Below are 21,185 nucleotides of genomic sequence, written 5' to 3' on the forward strand. Positions count from 1 at the left end.
CACACTAATCCTTTGCATTTGCAAAGCATTTGACAGTTCCATGACTGTCCCCCATAGGCAGTCACCCCGTGGCCCGGCTCCGGGGTTGGAGCGGGTGGATTAGAGGTCAGTCTCGGCCATGTCGCTCACTAGCCACCGGAGGCCAAGTCACCGAAGCTCTCTGAGCCTCAGTTTCCTTATCCAGAAAATGGGATCATGCCTTCCATTGTTGGAGGATGAAATAGCTCTGAGTAACACCAAATAAAGAGCCTTCTCAACAGGAGGGCTACACTCTGGGTGTGCACCGGCAATGTGGAGACTCAGTTAACAGCCTCACTGAGCGTCATAACTACCCGATGATGGAGCTGGTGCTTTTATCCTACAGACGAGGGGCCTGATATCCAATCGTCTTTTTACGGGAGAGCAACCTTGCCCAGCAGTGAGGAGAGAGACTCACAGGGCCCTTCCTCCCTCGGGAAATCTGAGATTCCTGGCCATCAGAGGTGAGTCACTCACAGCCAGGCCTGGGGACAGGGTAGGAGCTGAGACAGAAGCCGCCAAGCTCCCGGTTTCCATCCTCACTGCTCCTGGGGCTGCGGACACAGGCGGTACCTCACCCCTCCCCCCGGGATGCTGGGACGCTCGCCTGGGAGGGGCAGGGGCAGCCGGCGGGCTCGGGCCCAGACCCACCCAGTAGAGGACGTCGGTCCAGCCCTCCATGGTGATGCACTGGTACACGGTGAGCATGGAGAAGCCGAAGTTGTCGAAGTGGGTGATGCCGTGGTTGGGGCCGGGCCACCCGCCCCGGCACTCGCTGCCGCTGATGGTGCAGGGGCGGCCGGAGCCCGTCCGGGCGCAGGGGGACGGCTTCTCGTTCTCCACCGTGGCCACGATGTCTGAGGGCGGGAGGCGAGAGCAGTGAGCCCCCGGCGGGAATGGGAGGGGGCATCTCAACAAGAGTATGAAGTCGGGAGGACAGCCCCGGGAGGCAGGGTGGCGCCTGCGGGCCGCAGCTCCGGGCAGGCCTCCCTGGCGGCGAGGCTTTAGGGACCCCAGGCTGCGAGGCACGCCACGGGTCACTTGCACGCACAGACTGCAGCGGCGACCGGGGCGGAGCTGTGCGCAGGGCTCCCGCCGGCACTGGAGAGCGCGGTCTGGCCGCGGAAGCGGAGCCCGCCGCGCCCCGCCGCGCCCCGCCGCGCCCCGCCGCGCCGCGCACCCGTGCCGGCGAAGTAGCAGGTCTTGTGCATCTTGCCCTTGAAGAGCTCGAGGCCGATGATGGCGTAGATGACGACCATGAAGAGCACGAGCAGCGCGATGTGGAAGAGCGGCAACATGGCCTTGAAGATGGAGTTGAGGACCACCTGCAGGCCTGCGGGGCGGGGGGCGCGGACTCAGCCTCCCTCCCGCGCGCCCGGCCCTCCCCGGGACGCCCAGCCGGGAGGGGCCCAGAACCGGGGCGGGGAGCAGGCCGGGGCAGGGGCGGGGCGGCGCCACCCACTGGGCACCCCGGACACCAGCCGGAGCGGGCGGAGCACGCGGAAGGCCCGCAGCGCCTTGACGTCCAGGCCGGCGCCTTTGCTGCTCATCGGGGCCGCGTTGCTCTGGATGAGGTTGACCTGCTCCAGGATCACGGTGAAGACCCTGCAGCGACGAGAGGGGGAGGCGCGGCCCGCGGTCAGCTAGGCCGCTGCCCGGGGTCGGGGCGCTTGTCCCGTCCGCGGACCTGTAGGGGGGCGGCGGGGCCGCGGGGCAGGTAAGGGGCCCCAGGCCCGGGGCTGCTCGGGTGATGTCTGTCTGTCTGGGGAAGTTTATAGACGCCCCAGCCACCGTGTTCAGGCTCAGTGAGACGATCACTGGGTCCATCTGTGGTGTCCACTCTGGCCCTGAAGGGGCGGGTGGAGCTGCGGGCGTCACAGCATCAGTGTCAGGCCTGCGGCGGAGCGCACCCCGGGGTGGGTGGGCGGTTCCAGGGGCCCCACCCCGGAGGGCGGTTCCAGGGGGGGACGCGGAGGAGAGAGCCCGGGGCTGGCTCTCCCTGGGCATTCCTCCTGCTGCCCATCTGACAAAGCCCCGGTCCGTCCTTCCTGCTCTCCGATCACTCTGAGGTCCGTCTCAAGCCCTTCTGTATCCTGTTGACAGCCGCCCCCAGCCCTCACCACGCGGGAGCGCGGCCTCCAGCCAGGAGCCCGTCCAGGGCAGAGGCTGACTCGCGAATCCCCCTCCTTCCTGCGTTCTGCCCAGAGCAGTACTTACAATTGGCAAGTTAGCACCACGGCTTTTATTGACTTTCAGGGCAGCTTAGTGGTTAAGACAGCAGCCTCCGGAGTAAGAGTTGTGTGTTCGGTTCAGTGGGTCAGTCGTGTCTGACCCTGCGACCCCATGGACTGCAGCACGCCAGGCCGCCCCGTCCCTCACTATCTCCTGGAGCTTGCTCAAACTCATGTCCATCGAGTCAGTGATGCTGTCCCGCCATCTCATCCTCTGATGCCGTTTTCCTTCTGCCCTCCATCTTTCCCAGCATCGGGGACTTTTCCGATGAGTTGGCTGTTGGCATCAGATGACCACAATACTGGAGCTTCAGCATCAGTCCTTCCAGTGAATATTCAGGGTTGATCTCTTGTGAGATTGACTGGTTTGATCTCCTTGCTGTCTGAGCAAGACCTTCAGGAGTCTTCTCCAGCACCACAGTTCAAAGCCATCAGTTCTTTGGCGTTCTGCCTTCTTTACCGTCCCGCTTTCACACCCATACATGCCCACTGGGAAGCCCTGTTATAGTTAGGTGGTGGCTGCTAGGTCTTATGTCATGGGCTTAGCCATGCTCCCCACCCCCCACTCCCAGTTCATAAGCTGAAACCCTAACTCCTGGGATCTCAGAATATGACTGTATTTGAAGGAAGGACTTTAAAGAAGCGGCTCAGTGAAGAGGAGGCTGTTAGGGTGGGCTCTGATTGTCCGATTGGTGTCCTTAGAACAAGAGGAAACGTGGGCACACACCGCGTGGGCACACACCGGGGGTGCGTGTGGATGGAGGAAGGCCACGCGGGGACGCAGCAAGAAGGTGGCCATCGCAAGCCAAGAAGGGAGGCCTCAGGAGGGGACTGGCAACAGCTTGACCTTGGGTGTCAGCCTCCAGCGCCGTCAGCAAACACGTGTTTGTGGCATCAGCCCCCAGGCTGTGGCACCTTGTCGCGTGCTTCCTGCGTGCTCACTCACTCCAGTCGCGTCTGACTCTCTGTGACCCCAGGGGCTGTGCACCAGGAGCCCCCCAGGCTCCTCTGTCCCTGGGATTCTCCAGCAAGAACACTGGGGCAGGCTGCCACGCCCTCCTCCAGGGGATCTTCCCGACCCAGGGACCGAACCTGCATCTCTTACGTCTCCAGCATTGGCAGGCGGGTTCTTTACCACCAGCACCACCTGGGAAGCCCAAGCAGACTCCCACAGGTTACTACTAAATGCCCGTTCTCGTGAACTCGAGTGACACGTGCTCCACACAGGTCCGTGGAGAGATGATAATGAAGGCCGAGAAATTTATGAACGTCCAGAAGCTGCTGGGCCCTGGAAGCACGCTCTTGTTTCCAACCGTGTGCAGAGGGCAAGCAGGCTGGCGATGCCTGGCTGGGGAGGGTGTGACTTGCTGGCGCCCCCACTGCCCCCACCCCCTCACCTCTGCACCTGCCTCTGGGCCCTGGGCTCCCCGCCAGGCTCAGCCCCGCACCCCGGCCTCGCTCACCCCAGGAAGACGATGATGAAGTCCAGCACGTTCCAGCCACTGCGCAGGTAGGCGTCCTGGTGGAACAGGAAGCCGTAGGCAATGATCTTCATGGCGGCCTCGATGGAGAAGACGATGAGGAAGAAGTACTCCAGCTTCTCCTGCGGGGCGAGGGGGTCACACCAGGGCTCAGCCGCCTCGGGACCCCTGCCCCTGCTACCCTAACCTGGGTCCCTCCCTCCCGCGGGGCCCCTCCCCCGGGGGCCACACCGAGCCCTGGGGCTGCCTCTGACATCCTCTGCTCCTCCTCCCACTCTGTCTCCTGGGCGTATCCCCAGCTGAAAAAACCACACGCTTTTCTCTCTGGTTTCTTTCCCGTCTTCCTCACTAGACTATAAACTGCCGGGGGAGGGGGGTGTTGTTGATTTTCTGCTCTTTTATTTTTTGGCCACGCTGCCTTGTGGAACCTTGGTTCAAGGACCAGGGACCAAAATGACGGCTGCTGCAGTGGAAGGGCAGAGTCAGCCACTGACCACCAGGGAAGTTCCTCCTTTTTTAGAAAAAGACTCTACACCAGCCTAGCATGGGACGAATGGAAGAACAGCCTGACAGCCCCCGATGAAGGCCCCAGGTGGCTCCCGTGCAGGGGTCTTCTCCCTCATCCCGAGGACTCACGGGAGGAGGGTGGGGGAGCACTCACTGGGGTTCCGGAGGGGCCTTCCGGGCTGGTCAGAGTCTTCCCTTTCATCCACTTTCTGTGACCCCCTCCACCCATCCCACCTGCCCACATCCAAGGTCGACAGGCACCACTCGGCGGGCACAGGCGCCATCACGGATGGTGGGGGCATTGCGGGGTCACTGCCGTGGAGGGGCCCCGCAGTCCAGGGGCTCAGGCTCCGGGCTCGGCCCCCACCACCCCGACCCCGACAGAACGGGGGCTCCTCCAGGCCTCTCCTGACCCCGCCCAGTGACCCCTCCCTGTCCCGGGCCCAGGAGGCAGCTGTTTCCAAAGTGGCAGCTCACCCTGTCAGGGCTGCAGGCTGACGGCACCGACTTCTGAGCTCTGTACCCGCCCCCGCCCCGCGCCCCCCACAGCCTCGGCCCCTGGACAGCCCTGCACAACCGCCCGCGGGAGCACAGACAGCGCCCTCCGGAGCCGACCCCCAGGGAGGCCTGAGCCCACCACCCACGCCTGCGTCCCCACAGGTCACCCGCCCCCGCCAGGCCAGCACCCGGCAGAGCCGTCGCTGCGTTAGGGCCGCCTGGCTAACGAGCCGGACGGGAAGTCACTTTAACTTCCAAGAGGGTGGCCGTGGGAGGCAAGGTCCCCAACAGCTCGCTCACATGCAGCCGGTCGCAGAGACCTCCCCATTTAGTATTTAGAGCATTTTCCTGAAGGCACGATTTCCCCTTCCATCCAGAGGAGGAAACAGGCACATATGGGCTAAGTCTGCTTCCCTCAACGGGCCCCTCATTTCTTCCACCAGCTTGTAAGCCCAAAGCTTCCTCCTTCTTCCAGAAAACGGCCCCGTAGGGCTGGAATGCAAGGCCGCACCATCCTCCTGAAGGGCTTGTGTAGGGCCTGTGCTTGAGCTAGGTAAGGCAGCCGGGAACCGGGGCCATCGCCCGGGGTGGGGGGTCGCTGTCCAGGGACTGTCCTGCGGCTCCCTGCAAGGGTGGGGGCCGCACCGCAGAGCTGAGGGGCGGGGGTCCCGGCCCCTGCAGGGCAGGCCACTGGGAGTTCGGCAGCCCGACGGGGCAGGCAGGTGCAGCGAGTGAAGTCAAGTCAGCATTTAAACCCTGCAGCCGCTGCTGCCCCAGAGGCAGAAGTGGGCTCAGCGGAGGGAAACAGGGCCCAGAATAGCTGCAGGGCTCAGAGGCCGGGCGGCCGGCCATGCACTGGGGGTGGGGCCCGCACCTGCCCCTGTCCATCCTGCTTCCGCTTTGCCACCAGGGAGCTCGTGGAGGCCGCGGGTCACTCAGGGTCCGCGGCCGCTAGCTCCTGGCCCGGCCCTGAAGCGCGTGGAGTCACTGAACTCTGGGTGGGCGCCCTGCGTACACGTGCACCCCCCCGGAGGCAGGGGGCCGGGCCCCTTCCTTCGTCACAGGAATGGGGTCACATGGAGTCACCCCCAGCCCCCAGCCCCGGCTGTCTCCCCGGGGCTCACTGAGGGCCGCCCTGGAGGCCGTCTGTGACGGTGGCCCCGGAGGCCATGCTTCCCGGAGCTCCCCGACTGCCTGCTCCCCCCGCGCCCCCTTCCCTTCTGCTGCTCCTGCGTCCCCCTGCACCGCCCCACTGGTTCTCATGGAGCCGTGGTTCGCGGTTGCGTCCGGGGGTGGCCAGGGCTGGGCCCTGCGTGTCCCGCCTCTGACCTGAACGCCCCTCCCAGGTCCTGCCTCTCTCCAGGGCCCCCAGCTCGGTCAATGGCACCAACTTGCTGAGCGGGACTCCACCTGGCTCTTTCTGGACGCCTCCCACCGCTCTGCCCTGGGCCCCAGCACCCACCACGACCAGAACTTTCTGCACCCTAACGTTTTCTGATCCGCCTGTCCCCAAACTCACACACCCTATGCCCCCACGCCTCCCAGAGCTCGGGGCTGCCCGTGGTTTCTCGGCGGCGGTCCCCATCAGCAATGGGACTGGGGAGCGGGCAAAGGTCACCTTAGGGGGCGAGGAGAGGTTTCGTGGGGGGACTCCACCCCCACCCCCACGCCAGGCACGGCTCCCCCCAAATCCTGATGAAGGCTCCGGGGCTCAGGGCTTCCGCCTTTGCTGTTCTCCTGCCAGGACTGTCCTTCTGAGAGAGCCCCAGGGCTGCAGTCTTCTCTCTCAGGGACCCTAACTCCAGTGTCATCACTGGGCCCCAGGATCCCCCCTCCCCTCCCCCGGCTGTGTTCTTGCCCCGCTTGGGGTGTCTGTCCGCAGCCGTCCCCACTTGCCACGCCCCATCTCGTCCTTCCTGACCGTCCACCCGCCTGACTGGACCGCCCAGAGCCGCTGCCCCATCCCCGGCGTCTGACACCCAGCGGCCGCGTGGGCGTTGGTGTCCCCGGCGCCGGCCCTCGGTCCTTGCCTGCGATGGGGGCCACGCAGGCTCCAGAAGTGGCCTTTGGGAACCGTCAGAGCATTGCACACTACCCCCAGGCACGCGGGCGGGTACAGGCCAAGGTGGGCTCGCGGAAGTCACGCGGCGAGCCCTGGGGCCAGCCCACCCAGCTCACCGCCGACGAGGTCCGCGGGGGAGCAGCGCCCGTCAGACCACGGGGGCCGGGACGTGCCAACCACAGACGGCGCTGGTCTCACAGGTCGTCTGCAAAGCTCCGTGCTGGAGCACGCAGGACCGCCTGGCAGACAGTAGGGCCTCAAGCAATGTTTGATGAGTGAATACACAGCAGAAAATCCATCCCTGACGCTGCACGCCTCAGAGGCAGCCGTCAGAGCCCTCACCATCTCCGTTTCTGAGAAGGGATGCTGGACCCCAGGCTGCGATGCCCACGTAGGGAGACAGTGCCTGCCTCAGAGCCCTGGCACTGCCCAGGCAAGACCACGAGCCTGTCTGAGCAGGAGCCGAGACCAGCTCCCCGCAGCGCGTTCTGAGTCGCTCCAGTCGCGTCCGACTCTGCGGCCCCGTGGACTGCAGCCCGCGAGGCTCCTCTGTCCACGGGGCTCCCCAGGCAGGAGCACTGAGCGGGTTGCCGTGCCCTCCTCCAGGGGATCCTTCTGACCCAGGGGTCCAACCTGGCTTTCCTGTATCGCAGGCGGATTCTTTGCCACTGAGAGACCAGGGAAATCCCAGCAAGGAAGGGCCTTAACTAGCAAACGTCCCTCCACAGACAGGCCTCTTACTGGGGCTCCAGGGCCATTGTTGGCTGGAGGCGGGCCTGCTCTGCGACCCTGACCCACAGACCGTGCAGCTGCTCCTGGGGCATCGGAGCCAGACCCCCACAAGCCCTGGGCTGAGAACAGCGGGGCTCAGACCGCACCCCACCCGCCGCTGCCTCTGTCTCCAAGGGTCTGCTGTCCTGGCCTGACTCTCCGTGCCCCGAGGCCCTGGGCTCCGAGGGGAGATGGGGGCAGGGTGGGGCTCCCTCCGGGGGTCTGCCGGCCTCAGCCCCCTTGTCTGACCGCACTGGGGCCTTCAGGACAGCGTCCCTGACGCCCGTGGCCCCTTGGAGGGCTCTGGGCTCTGCAGAGTCCACAGAAAGGCCCCCAGGCTTGTCCAGGGCAGGGCACATGGAGCGGGGTAGCTCCTGTCAGAGTTCCGAAGGCGGCGGGTCCTCCCCAACCCCCAGGCCTGAGTCTCCTCCCTTAGGGCCCAGGCGCTGTGGCCTGTTCGGACACAAATCTTACTGGGGTGGGCGTGGGGCATTCCACTTCTCCAGTCACAGTCATTCACTGTTAGGGCCGGAGCGGGTTTGGCTGAGGGAGGGAGCCTGTGGGGTCTCACTCGGAGCGGGCCCCCCAGGTGCTGCGGCTCCAAGACGCTCCCCGCTGCATCCTCCCGGGCGTGCTCCCCAAGCAGACGCTGGGCCTGCTGCCCCGGGAGAGGTTGGGGGCACGTCCGGAGCTTTGTCTCCTAAAGCCCCCACCCCGGCATGTGGGAGGGCTTGAAGGGAGCGACCATCTCCCCAGCAAAATAGAGCCTCAGCCCAGGGTTTGGAGGTTCGAGGGCCTGCTTCCGCAGGCTGCGGCAGCGTCTGAGGGCACCGGGAGACCCCCGAGACAGCAGGGGGCAGCCCTGCCAAGGACTCCTGCTTCCTGAGCTGCCCGTGGGGACAGCAGACAGCGGCCTGGGGATCCACGTGTCTAGAACACTGTGGCCTCGAGGGTGGACGGGGCCGCTGGCCGCTGCTCCCGGGTGCCGCCTGAGAGCGGCGCGGGGCCGCAGGGTGAGCGAGCGGAGACCAAGCACGGCCCGGTTCTGTCCATCCCGGAGGGCCGGGCGTGGGGCCCCGGCAAAGTCGGCCCCTGGGAGCAAAGAGGGCACCTCTTGGGCACCCCTACTCTGCTGCTTTTCCTACGCAGAGGTGAGGGGCGAGGGGGTGACGGGAGAGGAGCGATGCCCCGGCCCGCCTGCCCTGGCTCAGCCCCAGGCGTCCCGGGGAGCTGGCCTGTGGAGTGCAGGCCCTGGGGTGTGTCTGCAGGACCCGTCAGCCTCCAGGCTGGGAGGAGAGCCCGCTGGCGGGAAGGCAGTGGCCGCATTCATCCTGAAGCACCCTCCCCCGCATGGACGGGACCTGAGCCCCCGCCCCGCGGCCTCCCCTTCCCTTCCCGGGAGAGCCAGCTCCTGCGGGGCCTGCGCCGGGGTCGGGGGTCGGCAGTGTGTCCAGAGGAGGCCGGAGGGCTGAGGGCCACAGTGGGGGAGCCCGGTCACCTGGGGGGGCAGGAAAGCGAGACCCCCATGTCGTGGGCAGGAGATGGGGCCTGGGCTGGCGTGGTGACGGCTGCGCTGGTTCACTGAGCTCGTGTGCCAGGCCCTGCTATAGTCACACATGCACACACATGCACACACAAATGCACGCACACACGCACATATGCACACACATGCGTGCGCACACACGTGTGCACACACATGCACATCATCCTTACAGGGGCCTGGAAGGGCGGCGCTTCTACCCCCACCGAACGGATGAAGAAACCAAATCACCGCAGGGTTAAGTAATTTCTCCAGGATCACACAGCGGCCGACTGGCAAGCCCATGATGAGAACCCAGGCCCCGTGGCCTCAACCACTGCATCATGTTGGGAGGGGAGAACATTCACACGGGGACTCAGGGGTCTCGTCAGATCCCGTCCTCTGCCCTCCAGGCCTGGGTTCCTCAGGGCTTGGTGGTGGGCTGGGAAAGCGGGGAGGGGACAGGCACCTCCTCAGCCACCCCCGTGTGGCTGGACAGACACGCTTCCCCAACAGTTCTGGAGGACGGCCCCCACCCTGGCTGGGGCTCATAGACTGCAGGGATCTGAGCCAGAGCCAGACGGGGCGGGGGCGGCAGGCGCCAAGGCTGCCTGAGGTCTGGGCTCCGCCGGGGTCCCGGGCCGACCCGCTTGGGCCAGGTGTGCAGGGCAGCTCCGATTCTGCCCACTCGCCATCTCGGTGCCCACATGGCACCTGGGCTGAGGGGGGCATGGAGGAGCATGGGGAACTCTGAGCTCCCTGGCGGGAGAGGGCAGGCATTTTGCCAGACCCCCGAGCAGTGATCCCGGCTCGGACCCCTGTGCCCGGCTGGCCCGGGGTCTCTGACGGGCCAGGCCAGTGTGGGCAGCTTCCCGAGGAGGTGGGGCAGCTGAGCGGCAGCGGGCGCATTCCAGACCCTATAAAAAGATGGCAACCCGAGCCCAGGAATGTCAGGGGCCCGTCGGAGGGCAGGCGTGGGTGGGTGCGGGGACGGCCGGCCCCTCAGCCCCATGGCCGCCCCAGGCCGGCCTGACCGGTGTCAGCAGACCCTCCAGACCTCGGAAATCAGCACTGGGTCCTTGCTGGAACCTCTGCTAGCAGGCCTGGCCGAGGGGTCTGTCGGGACCTCCGCCCGGCCTCTCCCGCGGGTGGACGGCTCTTGGTCGGCAGTAGGGGGTGGTCCTGGGTACTGGGGATGGCAGGGCAGATCCCCGGCCTCTGCCCTGTAGACACTAGCGGTGTGCTCAGGATACACGCTGAGGAGACGTGCTCAGGATACATGCTGAGGAGACACGCTCAGGACGCACGCCCAGGAGACACGCTCAGGACGCACGCCCAGGAGACACGCTCAGGACGCACGCCCAGGATACACGCCGAGGAGACACGCTCAGGACGCACGCCCAGGAGACACGCTCAGGATGCACACTCAGGACGCACGCCCAGGAGACACGCCCAGGACGCACGCTCAGGACGCACGCCCAGGAGACACGCTCAGGACGCATGCCTAGGAGACACGCTCAGGACGCATGCTCAGGACACACGCTCAGGACGCACGCCCAGGAGACACACTCAGGACACACGCTCAGGAGACACACTCAGGACTCATGCCTAGGATGCACGCTTACACACACCCAGGGTACACGCTCAGGGCACACGCCTAGGACGCACGCTCCCTCCAGTCTCTAGACTGTCAGCGAGAGCCCCTCCCCTTCCCACCTTGAACACCACTGACCGGGGTCTGTCCCTCTGACCCTCAGGACTCTGCCTAGTAGGAACACAGACTCCTGCCTGATAGACACCGTCCCTGATGGACGCGCTCACCGCCCTGTAGGACGCTGGCCCGCTGTGTGTTTACCTGGCAACCCCAGCCTGGCATGCTTCCTCCAGGGCCGTAGATTTCTGTTTCTCGAATTCTCTTTGAACCAGCTGTACCCTCCTCCTTGATGTCTGTGCATTGAATCAACCTATAACATGTGTTCCTTCTCTATTTTTATCAGTCTTGTCTTTACTTCCTGCTTGCAGGCAAAGTGACAGATAAGCAGGTAAAGCAATGTTTCTAGCCTGTCCCAGAGCTGGTCTCTCTGGTCGCCGCTGCCAGTTTTTCCACGTGGGTCCCCTCGGTCTGGCCCTGGCTGGATGGAGACACTCCCAAAGGTTTCCTTTTGTTCATTCAGTCGGGGGCCCCCAGGGGCAGGCCCCTTCAGGGCTCAGGAAGCAGGTGGGCCTTCGAGAGGCAGAGCTGACCTCCCGGGGTCCTGGGCTGGGCTGCGGCCGGTGCCCTGGGTCCTAGTTGGGCTTCCATCCCGCTGCCCCTCTGCAGGCCCCAGGAGGGCTCAGGGTCTATTCCGTCCTCCTGCTTCCCTGACACATGCTGACCCTGTGTGACCGATGTCCGCAGCCTCCACTAGGCTGGGGGGACCTGGCACAGTCAGGGTCGGTCAGTCCTGCAGACATAAAGCAGCCTGCCCTCTGGGGGTCGTGGAGGCGGGGCTGGATCTCTGAGCATCCTCTCCGGCCTGCATGGCAGCAACTCCACAGCCTAGAGAGAGGGGTCCTGGGGAGGGGCCGGGAGCTGCTGTCCTTGACGCCCCCTCCTCCAGCCCCGCCCAGGAAAGCAGAGACCCCCTGCGTGTGGAGGGAGCCACATGCAGTGGCCAACCAAGGGTCCAGGTCTGCCCGCAGAGCCCACTGGACGGGCACTGTGCCTCTGTTAGTAAACTGTGCTGCCCTCTGGGGCCACGGCGGGTGCTCAGGGGACGAGGCCCTGAGCATGTCAGAGCTGCGCCTGGCACAGGGCAGGGGCCCAACGGATGACGCCCAAGACGAAGATAGTGATGAAGATGGTGATGATGGCGTTCAGCTGGAGGAGGGGGTGGAGGCCAGGAAAGCCGTCCAGAGAAGTCAGAAGTTGGAAGGAGAAGAAAAGGGTTAAAGAGGTCGGACACAGATGGTGGGTGAGGTGAAGAGGAAGATTTCGTCCGAGACAGTCCTTTGGTCATCGCTTCGAGTTACATCCTTTGAGTCCAGAACAACCCAGGGCCTCGCCTCTGTGACCGGGGCCCTGTGGCTGGGAAGCCCCCACAGGGGTACTGAGACCCAGCACAATAGAGGCTCCTGTGTTGACAGACGAGGTGGCACAACCCACAAGGTCTTGACTCATGCAGAACCTTCTCGGAAGTTCACGGTGCTAACCCCTTTCACAGGTGAGGGCGCAGAGAAGCAAAGCAACTCGCCCGAGATCACCCAGCTGCAGCCCCAGGGCCCCCTCTCTGAGCTGCCATCTGCGTCTCCAGCCTGGCTGAGGCAGGGCCCACGCCCCCTCTGCCGGCTGGGACGGCGTCACGGTGGCCGGTACGTGGGCACCGATCCCGCCTTCACAGGCCTCTGACCATGGCGTCTCCCCAGGCCTCCTGGGCCTCTCTGGGCCTCAGCTTCCCCTGCTGCTCTGACCCCGGGCTTCCCCCTGACGCAGCATCACGGGGGCCCCCAGCTCAGCCCGTCAGCCTGGGTGAGAGCCGATGGGTGGGACCGAAGTGGCTCCTGGAGGGGCCTCGGCCTCCTGGGGGGGGCTCGTTCCCAGAGCAGGTGTCAGGGCTGCCCTCCCGAGCGCGGGGCCAGCTGCCCGGGGCTGCACGAGGCCCGCCCCCGGGAGTCTGCGGTCACCTGGAGTGGGGGAGCCTCTGCGGCCCGGGGGGGGGACCTACGGGGTCCACCCCGCACGTCCAAGGGCCGGAAGGATCGGGCGGCACCCGCAGGGCTGGGGGTGGCCCTGGCTGTTCCCTCCCCCAGGAACGCCTGTGACACCACCGCCTGCTCGTCGCCCTCCCTGAAACCCCCGCCTCCCTCCGCCTGCACTCTCCGTCCCACGCCCATCAGGCGCCGGGTCCACGGAGCCCACCTCGTAACCACCCCCTCACTGTCTCCAAGGCCTCTGCTCACCAGACACGGCTTTGCTGCCCCCCTGCCCCAAGCCCACTCTCCGAGGAGCCTGAGAGCTGCTCCGGCCCCAGCTCACGTCTCCACCTCGTGCCCCCAGCCCGTGTCCGTGTGGCCTTCGCCTGGGGCCCCCTCCCCGTGGGCCTGGGGGTCATTGCGGCCCCAGCGTCCCTCTGGACGGCTGCAGGGCTGGCGCGCCGGGGATGGTGCCCATGTGGGCCTGGTCCAGGACCAGCGCCACTGAAGGTGCTGGGATGCCTTCCTGCCACGCTCCCCCCAGCAGCCCCTCCTGGTGGGGGGCTATGGCCTGTTTAATGTTGGCGGGTGCAGACCCGCCCGGGCACCCCCCACCCCGTGACCTGGCTGTGCCCAAGCCTGAGGTGAGGAGCAGAACTGGCTGTCCCCCTGCACACAGGCCCACTGCCTCCGCCCGAGGGGGCAGGCCTCCCCCAGGGGTATGCTGACAGCGGAGGGGTGGTGGTGGGCTGGACCCTGCAGGGCTTCTCTGACTGTGGTCCTGGCAGCCCCGGTGGGGGACAGCTGTCTGGACACCCCGCACGGCACATGGGCAAAACCTGACCCTCCCAGGACCTCGGGCAGGTCCTGCCAGGGGGCCCAGGGCCCCAGCAGAGAGTCTGCCCTTTGAGGCAGGGAAGGCGGGGAGGTGGCAGAAGGCCGGACTGTGAGTGAGCCACTGCCCCAGCTCCTGGTGCGTGCACCTGCCCCCCAGGGCCCCACTTACAAAACACAAAGACGAGATGATGAAATGATTCAATGCAACCACGATGGCAGAGCATCGTCCCCTCACGCGCCCCCCCCCGCCCCGGGCAGGTCACACTCCAGGACACTGGCTCTGCCCTCCCGGCCCAGGTCAGACCTGCCACCCTCTGGGGCCTCCCTGACCCCATGGCTCACCCAGGCTTTCCTCCAGGACAGCATGCTCATGGCCCCCGACCCCGCACGTCCCCTGTCCTTTTACTGCTTGTTTGATGGACTGGACTGATCTCTGTGAAGACGGGAACTCTGGTTCACGAGGCCGTCCCCCGTAGGTGCCGGGGACGTAACAGATACGTGACAGATGTTTGTTAAGTGAACAAGAGAGCGCACGGTGGTCCGGGGGCCTCCCTTATCCCACTGTGGCTCTGTTGGGTGGCTGGGGGGGACAGGAGTTCTCTGGCCTTCCTCAGATTCATGTAAAGCAGCCAACCGTGGGAAGAAGAGAAGAAGACCCCCGACCCCGGCCCCTTGCTCTGCCCACCCTCACTTCCCTCTTGCCAGTTTTGTGACGATGAACACATAACGGACAAGGGGGCCGGGAGGCTTCAGCGGGGAGCCGGCCGTGGGACCGTCAGCGTCCCTGCCTCTCGGGCCATCACAGTGGGGGTCCCTCGCGGACAAGCGACAGCCCGTCCAGCTCTGACCCTCGCCGTGGCACTGGCTGTCTGGGAAGTCTTCCCGTGTGGTCCTGCCCGGGAACGCATTGCCTCATCTCTGCAGGCTCTGTCACTCAGCCCACAGCACCGTCTGGACTTTCTGAGGGGGCTGCTTTGTTTCAAGGCGAAAGGCGATGTGCCCGCTAAGATCTCTGATGCTCTCCAGAGGATGGAGCGCCTTTCCAAAGCCATCAACCTCTTAGGGACTTGAAATGGAACCAACGCCCCCAGGCACGAACCCCTGAAGGGTGGGGTGGACGCAGGGCATCGAGAAGGGGCCCCACGGGGGCCCAGGGCTTGGAGGAGCGCCTCCCCACATCCGCCTTGCCCACGTCGGACCCCACTCTCTGCATTTTTCCAGTTATCGCCAAGCACACGCTCAAGACTCCCAGCTTCTCCCTAACTGAAGACAGATGGGTCCCATGGAGACGGGCGCCACGCAGAGGCAGAGACGACGCTGTCCTTCCAGGCCCTGGATGCATGCGGCCAGCTTCCCCCTGCCCACCACGCAGAGATAGTGCCCAAAGCCTGCTGAAATGAGGGGCGCCCACTGCCCTGCCCCCCGGGAGCCTGGGCGGTAGATGCCCGGGGCCGCGCTCTCCAGGGGCTTTCCCGGGGCATCCGGGCTGTCGCCACGTCGGTGGCACAGCGATCCAGTCAAGTCTGGAAGTCAGAGCCTGAGTGTGAGGCTCTCTGGGAGGACGGACATGTGCGGGAGCCCCGGGCAGGGAACCCAGACCCCCTGAGTCTCAGCTTTCTCGTCTCATAATGGGTCTAATGACTTCACGGGGGAGCAAAAGAGGCAATAATGCAAAATATTTAGTGCAGAACTGGGCATCTAATAGGCACTTGGGCAATGTCGGGCGTTTGACTATGACCTGGTTTTCGGGTAAGCCCATCTTTTATCCTCTCCAAGCCTCAGTTTTCTCATCACAAACAGGCTGAGGCGGGGAGGAGCCGGAACAACCTGACCCTGGAAAACCCCCTCCAGCTGTGCATTTCCGGGCCTGCGGACGTGTTGTGGGTGCTGGGCTGCAGGGAGCACGGCGCCAACACAAACTCTCCCAGAAAAGCAAGCTCCACAGAAGCAAGTTTCTTCCAAGTTACATCCCGGAAGGATGTTACAGCCCCGTTACTGGCCTTACTAAGCCTCAGCTTCTGCATCTGTCAAATGGGACTGGCTTAGGGGCGGTGGTGCTGGGGACACAGCTCACTCACAGCGGTGAGTCCCGAGGCCGCAGATGCGAGGCCCCACGGCCACAGAAGTGGAGCCAGAACTAAGGTCGCCTCCGAGGCTGACCGAGGCCCCGGTAACCTTTGCCAAAGCCCCTGATGGTCACTAACAAGCTTTCTGACTCCAAATTAGGCCAAAATGCTGACCCCCATGCTCACGCTATAGCACCCTAACCAATCGTGCATGTGTGCGAGCTAAGTCAATTCAGTCATCCGACTCTTTGCGGCCCCACGGACTGTAGCCCACCAGGGCCCTCTGTCCATGGGACTCTCCAGGCAAGATACATTGGCGGGTTGCCATGCCCTCCTCCAGGGGGTCTTCCCGACCCAGGGATGAACCCATGTCGCTCACACCTCCTGCTTCGGCAGGGGGAGTTTTTACCCCTAGTGCCAGCTGGGAAGCCCACCCTAACCAGTCACCTAACAGCAACTTTCCAGCAGGAACTTGCTTTGTCTTGAGGCTGTAAAAATTGGCTTCTAAACCAGGAAAGCGTTGCCTGTCTCAAGTCTGTTAGGAGGTCAGCCCCGCTGAGCTCGCAGCGCCCCCATTTTCTCTGATCTTTGTTCTTAGCAAACTCATTCCCTTCTGAAATGCTCTGAGTCCGGACACTCCTTTGCAGCCCGCGCTTGGACTGCCTCAGCGCTGAGCACTGAGCTGGCTCGGCGGTGCTCGCTCAGTGCTGGCTGCTGACCCAATGGAGTCCAGCCCAGCCAGGCCTCCCTGCAGAGCTCAGAGCCGCTCAGCCCGCCCTGCAGGTCTCGGGGACAGGGGTCTCTATCCCCCCGGGGGGTGGGGGTGAAGCTGCAGCATCCCCACCGGGCACGGCCATGGGGATGGCCAGCAGGGGAAGGACCACCCTCTTACCAGGCCGAGGTTCAGCCTGTTGTTGTCGTCCTCCGGCATGGGCAGGTACACGGCCAGGGCCACGCAGTTGGCGAAGATGGTGAGTAAGATGATGGTCTCAAAGGGTCTGGGGCGGAGTTAAGGAGCGAGTGAGGCGTGGGACTTGCAGGTGGAGCGGAGAGTGCGCTGGGGGTCTGTGCAGACCACAAGGCCCGGCTCTTCTGCTCCTGGGGTGGGGGCGGCGGGGACCCTCCTCCAACAGGGGGTGACTGAGACATGCAGGGACATGACGCGCTGGCTCCTGTCTGGGGGCTACTCGGCTCCAACGCTCAGGGAGTCTTGAGTCCCATCTCAGTCCCTACACCCCACCCCTCACCCGGCCCCCAGCCCCTCTGTCCCCTCGAAGACGCTACAGTCAGACAGTCCTCGGGGCCTCGGAGGAGCAGCCGGGGAGGCTGGGCTGGTGTGAGTCGGGAGAGGCCCCCGGGGCGGGACGGGGAGCGAGTGTGCGCCCCGAAACCTGGCCTCTGCGGCCTGAGCAGGGGAGACTACCCGTAGGCTTCCTGGACTTGCTGGCGAGCAGCAGGGGCCCTGGGGGAGGCCACCATGGGAGGTGGGGGTGGAGACGGAGGAGCAGAGCTGTGCGTGAGTGGGCGGTGGGGGAGCGCCCTGTGTCCACGGCTCGCGGGAAGGCCCCGTGCCCTTCCCAGCCTCCTTCCTCGGGTTTGAAGAGATGTGGCCTCAGGGCAGAGGCCTGGAGAGGCGCCGGGAGGCAGGCGAGAGAGGCCCCCGGCTCCCCAGACGGAGCGGGCAGGGGGCCGGGGAGGGCACAGCGCTGTGGGGGCAGGCCCGGTCCCACCCAGGCGTCCCGGCTCCCGGGTTTCCCTGCCCCTCCAGCTCCCTCACTGTCTTCTAGGCAACAGCTGGTGGGAGCCCGGTCTTCCAAAACCCCTCAGAAATATTCCAAATATTCCCAGCCAGCGCGCTCAGCACCCCCATGACAATGGCCTTCCCTCTGTCCTCATCTCCATTCCCCCCCGCCGCCCCCTGTCCCCAGCAAGACAGGCATTTTCATCATTCTTCCTCCCAGAGCTGATGCCAGCGTGAGGGGGGTTCACATCCCTGTGCTCAGGGTGTGCGGCCGCATAGAGCTCGGTGCCCACCCCCCGGCCTCCCAGCCGGCCCGCCGGCCCCCGCTACCCCCTCCCATGTCAGGACCTCCACACCTTCCAGCACCTTCCAGAGGCGGCCTCGGGGCCCTGCGCCTCACCCCCAGCCCCTGGCCCTCTGTCGGGGCTGCCTTCCCAAAGGCCCCCGGCTGCAGCCCGGGCCCCGGTGCCGGTCCCCAGAGCCTGAGATCTGTGAGCCCCCCGTTCCCCTCCGCACGGCCCCGAAGGATACTTCCACTCCACGATGCTGATGCAGGCTTTCCGCACGGGGTTCTGGAGGGTCAAGCAGAACAGGGCCCGGGGCGGCCTGGGCAGGACCTCCGGGACGGGTTTCTTGGCCTGCTTCCTCCGCAGGCCCTCGTCCTGGGCCGGGGATGACTCCATGGCTCCCGTGGCCTGTCCTGCTCCCCCACCGCTGCCCTCTTCTCCCCACGTCCCAGCGCCCCCACCTCCGGGACTGGGCGGCTGAGCTGGGGCGCCTGGCCTGCTGAGCCAGCCGGGCGGGGCGGGATCACTCTCGCTGCTCCAGGGGTAAAATTAGCCTCCCCTGGCTCCCCGCTGGCCAGTCCCGGGCTCCGCAGCCAGGCAGCTGTCACCCCTCCTCAGCCCGGCCGGCGGCATCCCGGTATGTCCCCAAGGAGGCAGGGGGAGGGTCACACGCGGGCCCAGACTGGAGCAGCGGACAGAGGGTTCAGGAGGTGATCGGGAGCCCCCAGCCTCACTGGGCCCACGGAGAGGCCACCGACACCAGCTCTGGGGAGTCAGGATCAGCCCCCCTCCCTGCCCCACGGCACCGTCCAGAAAACGTGATGGGTGGCTCGGCTCAGGAGGGGTCCGCAGTCCTCCTGCCATCTCGACCCGCAGCCGTTCAGCCAAGACCTCCACTCTCGCCCCACGCCCCGGGGTGGGGGCTCCTGGGCGTGCACACCTCTGTTCCCCACCACACCCCACCCGCCCCGACTACAAGGGGCAGGTGTCTGCCCTGGGACTCTGTCCCCCCCGTTTACTGGAAGGTACTGAGTTCTCCGTAAACGTCAGCTGAATGCATGAGTGAGCAGAACACCCCACACACCCCGGAGGCAAGTGCTCTGAGTGGAAGGAGGCTGGGTCGCCAGGGAAAAGAGGGTGGACCATGACCCGGAACCACAGAACTCAGCATCTTTATTTAGGCGCTACACACCCACGTGGCCTGCATGCCCACAGAGTGCAGTATGAGGGGAAAAGCAGTCCTCTCCCGACCTGGGAAAAAGGAAAAGGCCACGCTGGGGGCTGGGGGCTGGGGGCTGGGGGTCCTCCACTAAGGCAGTCAGAGGGCAGCATGGACCACACGCTCTGCCTCCACCCCCCTCCCCCCGGCGCCGAGTGCAAGCTGCCTGGCCTGCAGCTCACCCCTAGGTGTCCCTGGGAGGCCGGCCGGCAAGCTCCCAGAGAGACGCTGGCGTCTGAGGCCATCTCCTGGAGAGTCCAGGCGAGGCCCGCCCATCAAAGCAGGCTCGCCTTCTGGGCTGCGCCTGTGGCCCGGGGTACGGATCAGGGCCGCCGTGGCCGGGTACACACCGGAACCTGGGCTTTTAGACATGTTCCCGCGCGGGCCGGGCCGAGCGGGAGGCGACCCCGGGGTGGCCTCTCTCGTGCCCCTTGTCCGCCGGCTGTCAGGGCTGGGGCCGGGGTGGCGCTGGCGCAGGGAGGATGCGGCGGACCCCGGAGCGCCGGACGCGGGGACCCCGGGACCCGGCGCGCCCCGAGCCCGGCGGCCCCAGCCTGCTCAGTGGCTGCACTCTTCCGACTCGAGGAAGGGCGAGGAGGAGCCGCAGGAGGGCTCGGCCGAGTCGGGCGCCAGGGAGGGCGCCGCCCGGGGCTCGCGGGGCGCGGCGCCGTCGGGGGCGGCGCTCAGCAGCTCCTGCAGGTGCCTGATGTAGCGGATGGCGGCGCGCAGGGTCTCCACCTTGCTGAGCCGCTTCTCGGCCAGGGCGCCGGGCAGGTGGCCGCGGAGGCGCGCGTAGCCCTCGTTGACGCAGCGGACGCGCTGGCGCTCGCGCTCGTTGCGCTTCTGGATGAAGGCGGGCTCGAAGGGGTAGTCGCAGGCGCCCAGGGCGCCGGGGAAGGGCGCGCCCGGGAAGGCGGCCGCGTAGGCGTCGCAGTAGGGCGGCCCGGCGGCGCCCGGGTAGAGCAGGAAGGGCACAGCGCCCAGGGGCTCGGCGCCGGCCGGGGGCGCCGGCCGCGGAGGGGGCCCGATGCCCAGCGGTAGGCACCCGGGGGCCGCCGCGGGCCGGCGGGCCGCCAGCGCCCGGCAGAAGTCGTCGTTCATGGTGCCGCTCGGAGCCGGACCCAAGCGAGCCCCAAGTCGCCCCGGCTTGGGGTCTGCGCGCCCTGCGCGCGGGGCGAGTCACATCGCCGGCCGCGGCTGGGGGCGCACGGACTGGTCAGCGCTTTTCTCCGCTCTGTGGGGAGGCTCCGAGGTCCCCCTAAGGCGCACCATTGCGGCGGACTGGGCGGCCGCGCAGAGGCGGGATCCCGCGCAGGGTACGGGCCTTCCAAGGGGCGCAACCCTGTGGCTCCCGCGGCCCGCGCTGCGCTGTTGGTCCTCGCCGCCCTCGGGGACCCTGGCCTGCTGCCTGGAGTGCGCCGCGCCGCTGAGGCTCCCGGGGAACCGTCTCTAAAGAGGAGAGTGGACATGTCAGTTAGAAAAGGGCTTTCTTTGTGGGCTCCTTTGTGGGGGCCCCACCCCGCGACCCTCCAAGGCGATTGTAAGCATCACGAGCAGAGGTGATGTGCTGCTGAAGACACACGTGGAGCAGGGTTTGGATCCCCGTTCACCCCTTCTTGCTGGGGTGACCTCTCTGAGCCACGGTTTCCAGTAGGGAGAGAATTAAAACATCCTTCCCAGAATAGTACTGTATGAGGACCAAGTAAGAAAAGAAATGCACCTGAAGGCACCTCCTCCAGGGCCTGCCTTATAAAAGTGCCCGGCGATGTCCTCTCCCTTGAGAGTGAGGGGCAGGTCTGGTCACTCCCACCTGCCGGGCCTCACACCCGGAGGCCCCCAGCCTGGGGGAGGAGTGGGGAGCTGGGGGCAGGGGGTGAAGGGGGCGTGTGCTGGCTCAGGCCTCCTGGGTTTGTCCCTCCTGCCTCCGTGAGCGAGGGCAGAGCCCGCCAGCGCAGTCTGCACAGATAAGTGCTTCTTGCATAACTGACAGGGGGGATGAGGCAGGAAGCTGGGCTGGTCTCGGGACTAAGTTACACACGGCCTTTCCCAGACTCCGGGGCGCTGTCGCTTTACAAATGACTGGCCTGGGCTGCGTCCCCTCCCCAGCCCCCTCACCCACGGTTATCAGATTCCACTCTGTCGTCACTGACCCGCCCTCTCCCTATGTCTGCGTGCCCCACCGGTACCCTCTGCCCCATCACATGATCTGCTATCGTGCTCGCCCCACCGGAGACCTCAGGGTCCCGCCACCCCCATGGGCAGTGATGGGGCAGCGG

The 21,185-nt window shown here is 65.9% G+C and overlaps 2 protein-coding genes across 3 annotated transcripts in view; both read right to left on the reverse strand.

Annotated features, from left to right (window-relative positions):
* The window catches only part of CACNA1S (calcium voltage-gated channel subunit alpha1 S), a 57,943-nt gene extending 39,596 nt beyond the window's left edge, over positions 1 to 18,347 (reverse strand). Inside the window, exons 1-6 of one of the 2 annotated variants that reach the window (XM_065936344.1) lie at positions 17,935 to 18,347; positions 16,555 to 16,660; positions 3,713 to 3,852; positions 1,481 to 1,623; positions 1,199 to 1,351; positions 670 to 875 (exon numbers count right to left, since the gene is read on the reverse strand). In XM_065936344.1, the coding sequence (XP_065792416.1) occupies positions 670 to 875; positions 1,199 to 1,351; positions 1,481 to 1,623; positions 3,713 to 3,852; positions 16,555 to 16,660; positions 17,935 to 18,086 (900 nt within the window). In that variant the 5' untranslated portion in view covers positions 18,087 to 18,347. The remainder of the gene's footprint in view (positions 1 to 669; positions 876 to 1,198; positions 1,352 to 1,480; positions 1,624 to 3,712; positions 3,853 to 16,554; positions 16,661 to 17,934) is intronic. The other variant, XM_065936343.1, reaches the window with a different exon arrangement.
* A 1,120-nt stretch (positions 18,348 to 19,467) lies between these two features.
* Positions 19,468 to 20,010, reverse strand: ASCL5 (achaete-scute family bHLH transcription factor 5). The gene has a single exon (XM_065936398.1). It carries the CDS (start codon positions 20,008 to 20,010, stop codon positions 19,468 to 19,470), a length of 543 nt encoding a protein of 180 aa, XP_065792470.1.
* Positions 20,011 to 21,185: the final 1,175 nt, after the last annotated feature.

The sequence above is a fragment of the Muntiacus reevesi genome, chromosome 5 (genome assembly GCF_963930625.1).
Source record: "Muntiacus reevesi chromosome 5, mMunRee1.1, whole genome shotgun sequence".
NCBI classification, from domain to species: Eukaryota; Metazoa; Chordata; class Mammalia; order Artiodactyla; family Cervidae; genus Muntiacus; species Muntiacus reevesi.

What these genes read in the sequence shown, in the direction of transcription:
- ASCL5 (XM_065936398.1), bottom strand. Translation starts at nt 20,010, where the DNA reads ATGAACGACGACTTCTGCCGGGCGCTGGCGGCCCGCCGGCCCGCGGCG.